The 8,731-nt window shown below is 25.9% G+C and overlaps 1 protein-coding gene across 1 annotated transcript; it reads right to left on the bottom strand.

Annotated features, from left to right (window-relative positions):
- Positions 1 to 4,019: 4,019 nt before the first annotated feature.
- Positions 4,020 to 8,731, bottom strand: LOC114165914 (GDSL esterase/lipase 5-like). The gene is made up of 5 exons (XM_028050540.1): positions 8,395 to 8,731; positions 8,127 to 8,248; positions 7,248 to 7,478; positions 5,100 to 5,355; positions 4,020 to 4,426 (listed from the first exon to the last, which is right to left on the bottom strand). Exons 1-5 carry the CDS (start codon positions 8,723 to 8,725, stop codon positions 4,182 to 4,184), a joined length of 1,185 nt encoding a protein of 394 aa, XP_027906341.1. The 5' UTR covers positions 8,726 to 8,731; the 3' UTR covers positions 4,020 to 4,181.

Here is an 8,731-nt window from a genome sequence, read left to right as displayed (position 1 = left end):
TTCACTATTCCAACTACTTACATAAAATAGTTCATATGAAAAATATTTATATTGTGAAGAGAATCCATTAATCATTTACTTCTTTTAACTCTCATTTCACACCACAAAAAAGGAAAAACAAAGAGGTAATAAATTGTTTGTGTACATAGTATGATTATCCCAAGTCACACCACAACACGTGCAAACATCAAATATTGAAAATAATTTTTTATACTAAGAAAAAATATATAAAAAGATACATATTATTAATTAGTTTCCATATCCAAAACTTCAAACAATAAAATTATTTCAAAATTTAGAAATTTAGAATAAAGTATTAAATATTTCAAAATTTTAGTATACAATAAAATAAAAAATTACCTTTCTTAACTCACTTCATTAAGTTTTATGACAGAAACATTAAAAAAAAGAAAAGAAAACAAATAGTAGTTAAAATAAATAATAATTTATTAAAGTGAGGGGCACTGAAATATAGTGGTGGTTTCAAGTATAAAAGTTTTGGACCAGTGAAAAGTCAACTAAATCATATTTATTGCAGCATTAACTTAAAATAAATATAAACAATAATAATATATATAACTACTAGAGAATATACCGACGGTGATTGTTTGTTCATTTTTTAATTTTCATAAAAATTTTAGTTAAGATGAATAAGAAATATATAATTAATTATTAGAACAGATTTTAAATATAAAATTTAAAAAATAAAATATGTATGAAAAAGAAGTTTTGAATATATCATAAAAGATAAAGAGGTTTTTAGAAAATGGTTAAGAATAAATTATTTATAAAATAATTAATTTTAAAATTAATAATTAAGAGTAAAATAGAAATACCAAAATATAAATATAAAAGAGTGTATCTTCTTTATATATTGTTATAAATATATAACATATATTTTTTTTTTTATTTTGTGTTCACATTTCATAATTCAAAATATATCATATATAATAGAATTATTTGTTAAATTTTCAAACGTTGTTTTTACATGTTTTTTATAAAGTTGTTTATCTTTTCTCTTTTTCTTTTCTTCTCTATTCATTCATTGGTAGTTATTTTTCATATTTTTTTCACTTATTATTATCTCTTAATATATGTGATATTAAATTAAATTTTATATATATCTCAATAGTTAACAGGAGGCTACTACTAAAATATAGTGTAACTATTAAGTTAAGAAATAATTAAGATATTTAAACTGTAGTCAAATAAGGATATCAATATTAAAGAAGTGTTAATAAATGTTATGTAAAGTTGAAAATGAAAGTTAAGCTAGAAATGTAGAGGCCATCTTATCTTTTAAGGCTATACAAAATTATGTAAAAACCACCTTATGATTCGAGATTATAAGAAAGTTTCATATACACGAATTTAAGAGGTGTTGCTTTTTATATCAAAGCTTAAAGTACTTTAAAAACAACCACTTTTATTCATTTGATATAAATGTTTGATGTGACTTATAACAAATAATTGTTGACATTATTCATAAATTTAATTAACGGTATTATATATTTGATAAAAAAAAAATCCAATGTATATATTGGAATGTTACAGAAAACTTCTAAATCACTTGAAAATTGTATAAAATTTTACATACGTGATGTATTTAATAAGAATATGAAGTTCAATTATTGGATAATATTTTAAAAAAATTATAAGTGTTTATCTAAACTCGTGCAACTTACTCTCAAGTCTCACAACAATAGAAACCGTAATTCCTACTAAAGTATTTCGAAAATTGGTGACTACAAACCCAAAAGTTTAGCAGTGGACTTATGAAAAAGTTGGAGGTGGATGAAGAAACCTTAATTTAATAGAGTTTCTTTTTTCACCTCCAAACCTTTTTTTTAATATCCTCTCAAGTGTCAGAACTTTTGATGATAATAATATCATTTATTTTGTATTGCGATATTCACAATGATATTAAAACGAATTTGATTGTTGATCCATTTAATCCGGTAATCATATTATAATATGTATAAACATCAATATAGTGGTTTGTTAATCTTTTTTTGAATTATATGAATCTGATTTAATTAAAAAAAATTAAAAATGATGTTAATGTAAAATCCTATTGCGGATGTCGACATCCGCAATAGTATTCAACATATGTCAGTTTGTGTTGTGGATGTCGACATATGAATCTGAATTATATGTTGTGTATTCAACATATACTTCAACATACGCAACATATTTTCTAAATTTTGATAAATATATTTTTTTGGTTTGATTGTTGATCCATTTAATCCAGTAACCATACTATAATGTATAAACATTAATATAGTGGTTTGTTAATTTTTTTTGAATTATATGAATCTGATTTAATTAAATTTAAAAATGATGTTAATGTAAAATCCTATTATGAAAGTCGACATCCGCAAAACAATTTTTCATTAACATCATTTTTAAATTTTTTTAAATTAAATGAGATTCAAATAATTGAAAAAAAATAACAAACTGCTATATTAATATTTATACATATTATAATATGATTACTACATCAAATAAATTAAGAATCAAAGCCAAAAAATTATATATAAAAATTATAAAAAAAAGGTAGCGGATGTCGAATATACAACACAAATGACAAATTTCAATACTACTGTGGATGTCGACATTCATTAAAAATTAAAAAATTGGAAGTGTACAAGTGAGAGAGAAAAAATAATTACGAGAAAGTAAAAATTTTAAACTTTTTTGAGTACAGAAGAGTGGTTGGTGTGGAGGGAGAAGTCCCTTATCTAAACCCTAAACACCGGTCAATGCCCAAATTATTACAGCCCAATTATAATTTTACAATTTTAATAATTAAAAGATTATCTATCATCAAATAATTTATATACTTTTATAATTTTTTCTCTCAAACTTTTCAACCACTTTCACTTACTCCAAACAACCTCAATTTCTATTTTCTTTTCTTTCATTTTCATCATTTTCCACTCATTGATTTCATTTAGAAAGCTGTAGAGAACCTGATTCATTAAATTATTTTTATTGCTTTAAAATATAATATTACTGACTTCACTTTTTAAAAAATCTTAATTTTTCCTTCAAAGTTAAATTTTTTCCATTAAATTAAAATGTTGATAAAAACCAATTTTATTTTATTGTTAAATTTCATATAAGCGAGATTATGTCACTGACATAACTTGTTATAACATGTGATCGTTGAATATATGTGATATTAAATGATATGTTGTATATGTTAAAACTAATTACTAAGAAAGTAGGATACAATAACTCTATATTTATTTGATGTGACTTATGATAAATAATTGTTCACATTATTCAAATATTTAACTGTATCATATATTTAACAAAAAAAATGATTTTCTATTTTGCTGTAAGATTACTCTTTGTAATATAATCATTTTGGATAGAGTTCAAATTAATGAGTAATACTTTTTTGTGAAAAATTGTATATTATTGTGTGTCTCTCTCCCTGTGTTTCCATGTACGTGTTTATGTGTGTGACTTAAATCATTATAAAAACAAATACATATATGAGGTATTTAATTATATATTGATGATTTAAAAAATATTTAAATTTTATAAAATTTTCCGCAGTTGTAAATAGATACATAAAAATTTATTTTTATTTTGTTAATTTTTAATTGGAGCTAAACTCTCAATATAATCACTTAAAATTGGAGTTAAACTATCTATCATTAATTTATTTTCAATCTCGATCATTTTTTATTTTTATTTTCTACAACCTGTAGTGATATGGGCCAAACTTGTATTGATACGATCTAAACAGAGTCATTTCTAATTACACATCCATACATTTTATCATACACTCCCATAAAATTGTGAAATGACTAATTCACCTTTATTTTCGTCCCTTTACGTCCTTTTTCCTCCTCCAGCGGATAAAGTTGGAATTTTAAAATGTGTGGGGTGCAGAATGAAATTACAGCCCAAAGAGGATTATTCTCTACCCATTAAAATTTCATGTTTTGCTTTGTCTTCTGTCATTATGCTAATAACTATAATGAAAAAAGATTGTTTGACATCAATTTTTTTACGACCATTTGACAATGCAATTAATTTCATACATAAACCTTATTACACCAAATTTATATGCACACACTTTGTTAATACAATGAAGATATAATACGATAAGGATTTTTTTTTTATCTATGTTGTAATGAAAGAAGAGCAATGAACGATGAAAGAAATCATGGAAGCTGGAAGAAATCTGTGACAGTGTAAGGTCCTATGTTGTAAGAGCTGTTTGTAAAACCCCACATTCGATCTGCTATGTTTTTGTAAGCACTTTCTGTGAGATGATAAGAGTCCCAAAATAAAAATTCATTGGGTTTCTTACACAATTGAAATTCCTTCTGCCCTCTCTTCCCTCCACAGCTAAACTCTCCTCTCAATCTTCCACTTCCACAACATGCTGATTTTCCTTCCTTCAAACCTGCATCGTTCATACAATATATTAATGGATAGTCCGATAACGATCCGGTAATAAATAATTAAACAGACCCAACAAATAACAAATATTGTTGGAATATATTTTGACCTATTAACCGAAACTAGAAGAACTCAAACCTAAAATATATCGATACTTCAATTTGGATCACGTATTTGTGTTTGACACATACTCGTGTTCGATACTTTATGGATACTTTACCAATACTCGTGAGATATTTTACTGATACTTATAAATGAAATATCTAATTTATAAAGCAAAATAATATTTTTATAATGACAATAATTTATAATTTTTTATATTAATAATTTTAATACATTTTTTAATTTAGATATGTACAATAACAATAATATATTTATCATATTTTTAACAATTGTATATTTTTCAATTTGTATATATAATGTATCATAATATATTGAAACACGTATAGTATCTCATTCAGATATTATGTGCATCATATACCTCAGACTTATTACGATGAAGTTTTGAATTAAAAGTTATTATTTGATTCTTTATATGGTCGCTATTATTTATAATTGTCGTAAAAGGTGTCTTGCTTTAAAAAACCTTACACATATATAGTCACACAATTTCTTATTATTGTTTTGCAAAATCACTTTTAGATTAAGAATTATAAGTTCCAGTGTTAAAGACATACCATATTTGAAGGGATGGTTCATCATTTGAGTGAGATCAGTGTTGAAATCGTAGAGTGCAAATTTGAAACCCTTTAATTTCTTCGCCAGATGCAAGAGAACCCGATGTAGAACTCTATTGTGTAAACTTGAAAGGTCTGAAAGTTGTTGCAGGCATTCACCATTTTGTTCCACATCAATTATTCTAGTGCCTGGAACACAACCCAAGGGTGGCAAGTTCATGAACACAAATTTTCTAGCCCCTCTCTTGTATATGCCCTACAACCATCATAGTAAAACATAATTATAATAGTCATAATTATGTAATTCATTGTTACAATTCATAAAATGTTGGAAATCACATATCAATTAGATATAAAATTAATTCATAATATATAAATAGAGTGTAAACCTTATTTTACAAAACGATTTTGTGAGGTTGAATTAGACTTAAAAATTCATTTCTAACATAGTATTAGAGTCTATCCTAACGGACCATCCATTTATTTTGAAGAATTGAGTTACGTGTAAAAACCCACTTTTAACCTAAGATTTACAAGTTTAAATAAGTTTTTATTCTAATAAATATAATTTTTAGAAACTTAAAAAATAGACCCTATACTCTTATATAATGTTACATAGCTTGTAATAATATAAATTTATATTCAAAGACGGCAGAAAAAATAAACATTGTTTTTTCATTTAAATATGATTGTTGAGTGTGACACTTTTGGTCCAATGTACTTTTCTGTCTTGTGTTTAACACCACAGGTTAAATTGTAGGGAAGTTGAAGGAAAAAGACAGGAAATGAATTTTTTATTTTTTACCTATAAGCCACATTTAGGACTTTGGAAAGTCTTATGATTAACCATTTCTAACATATTTGAATGTTGGTTTTACTTTATGGACGGTGGTCTGTGTACTACTGCAGGCCCACTCAGAGGAAAAGTGTTTTTCTCTTTTTCCTTTCTTTTCTTTGGTTAAATTGCATGCAGTCTATTATTTGGGAATAAAAACAAAGTATCTAACAAAATCAATTATGAATTTGATAAGTAATTTTGTGTTAATCAAGAATTTTGAGAAATATAATTAAAATAAAATTATAACATAGTTTAAATAAGCTATTTTCATTAAATTAAACATTTTTTTTAAATTAAAGTTTGATTTTTCCCTACATTTTATAGCAAGGAAACAAGCTAAGAAAACAGATTTAAGAGAAATTAGACAGAACTTCAAGCTGCATGTGTTCATATGAAGTAACCCTAAAATGGTTGTTAAAATATATATTTTATAATAAGTCAATTTTATGGATATCTTTAATATAGTGGAAGTTAAAGTCAAATGCCGTACTTGTCACGTTGTCTCTTATTCTTGACTGAATTATATAAAGTATGTTTTCATTTTAATTATTTTGACTAGTTTAAAGCTTGTTTTGACCAAAATAATTGTTTTATAAAATAGGGAAAAATATGGAGATAGAGAAATATCGTAAATGCTAAAATATATTTGAGAATATAAGTGACTAAATATTTGAGTTAAAAAGTTTATCCAAACAAAAAATAACTCTACAATTAATAAATTCTGTTACAATTTCAAGAAAAGTAATTATTTTTTTCTAAATTTAGAAAATATATAAAAAATAAGTACTAAATGTTAACGTTAAGGATGGAAAAGTATATAATAAAAAATGTTAAAAAATGAAAACAGTGTATTTTTGTGAGCTCATGAGTTAATTTTTGTGATTATATATATTATTAAAAAATTTATATTTTTTATCAATTTTTTTTTGAATTTTATTTTAGGAAATACTTATAAATTTTATTGTGAAAAAAAATTACAAGAAATTGCTACTAATTTTTTTGTAAAATATTTTGTATAAATCACTTTTTATAACAAATTTTATAAAAAATACTTATAAATTTTATAATTTTATAAAAAATAATTATTCACGAAAAAATTATTTATCAATTAAGATTTAAAAATAAGATTTAAAAAAAAATAACAGAAAAAAGTCTTTTCTTACCAATTTTGTTAACAAATTTTTAGTAGTGATATCTTAACCTGTGAAGATGATTAAGAAACAAAACCTTTGGGAGACTCTACATTTAAGACTCTTTTTACGTTTTCTGGGTAGAAAAGGGAAAAAAAGAAAAAAGGAAAAAGTTTTTACCTTGATAATGGAAGTCATATTACGAAGAACCATAGCAACATATTCTGAATGAGAGTATGACTTAAGAACATCAGAATCTGTCACGAAGGGGCTAAGATAATCATTGCTTCCGATACTAAACATGTACACACCGTTTGATAACAATAACTTTGCTTCAGAATTCCCTAACTTCTGCCTCAGAATACCTGCAACTTTTTTGTAGTTTCTTGCTTGTGTTTTCAAAGGTATTACCTGAAAGTTTGAATTTTATATCAATCAATTCAAATTTATTGATAAACTTCTATTTATTCTTTGAAATTATATTTCTCAAGACTACTCTTTCAATAAAGTTTAGAATTTTAATCTATACCATTTTTACTAAAACTGTATTTTAAAAAGAAATGTCACCTCTCACAAAAATTACCATAATATTTATTTTTAGCGAAAGAAGATTCTCTGATCTTACACGAAATGATAGGTCAAGGATTGTGCTAGGTCATTAGTTGGCCCGTGAGGTTAGGGCTTCTTTAGGACCATGTCATGTCATGTCATGTCATGTGTCGGCAAAGTAAAAAAAATAAAAATAAAAAAACATAAAACCAGCATGTTCTCTAGTGCCTGTTTTAATCACTGTTCTGCTACAACAACAATGGACAAAAACAACAACAATCATAATAAAATAAAAAAAAGCATGGCTTATTCATTTAACCTCATCATGGTGCTATCCCTATGTGTGATCGTAGTGACCTAGCTATGCATCCTAGATGCTTGACATGCATATGACACGTTAATTACCAATCACTATATATATATATCTTATCACTTACACTAATTAACCTTTTCACTTACTTAAAAGTAGCATCAATGGTAAAGCAAATAGGGTTTATGAATTTGACTCACCGAGCCTTCAAAAGTTTCAACAAGAGCACCAGCTCCACCAGACGCAAAATTCACTCCTCCAGAGTATTGGTTATTGCCAGGTTGTAAAAATGGTGGAACCAATGCCAAGTTTGCATATTCAGCTACAGAAAAAAAAAATGATGATAAGGTTTGGTATTAAGTTAATGAGATAGTATTAGTGTAATGGGGGACAAGAAAATATGGTGGTTCAACCAAATTGGATTCTCACTAGTAACAAGACAAGAAACATGGGATCTCCGAATCTTACCTATGAAATCTGATATCAACCTTCCATCAGAGAATCTCCCTGTTGGGAACTTGAAATATGTTTCCCCATAGGGCCAGAAATTTGCTTGGTCAAGAGCTGTAGTGTTGATGTAATTGTTGTTTCCAGCATCTAAGAAAGAATCACCAAAAATGAAGAGAGGAACACGGTTTTTGCTTCCATGGATGGTGTGAGACACAGAAGCAAAGAAGAAGATGAGGAGGAAGAACACTGTGAACTTCATCTTCACAGAATCTGCTGCAATCTCAAATGGTTGACAAGTATATCTATATGTGTATATAACTTCAAATCTTTCTTTGTCCATTGGCCACATATTACG

Source organism: Vigna unguiculata, chromosome 10, assembly GCF_004118075.2.
Source record: "Vigna unguiculata cultivar IT97K-499-35 chromosome 10, ASM411807v1, whole genome shotgun sequence".
Lineage (NCBI taxonomy): Eukaryota > Viridiplantae > Streptophyta > Magnoliopsida > Fabales > Fabaceae > Vigna > Vigna unguiculata.
Note: the sequence above shows the minus strand (reverse complement) of the source record. Positions and strands in the feature narration are given on the sequence as shown.

Excerpts from the sequence above, each read along its gene's own strand:
- LOC114165914 (XM_028050540.1), bottom strand. The coding sequence starts at position 8,725 with ATGTGGCCAATGGACAAAGAAAGATTTGAAGTTATATACACATATAGA. Across the intron at positions 8,249-8,394 it reads GTTGATATCAGATTTCATAG|CTGAATATGCAAACTTGGCA; the intron begins GTAAGATTCGGA and ends TTTTTTCTGTAG. Across the intron at positions 7,479-8,126 it reads TTGAAACTTTTGAAGGCTCG|GTAATACCTTTGAAAACACA; the intron begins GTGAGTCAAATT and ends TCAAACTTTCAG.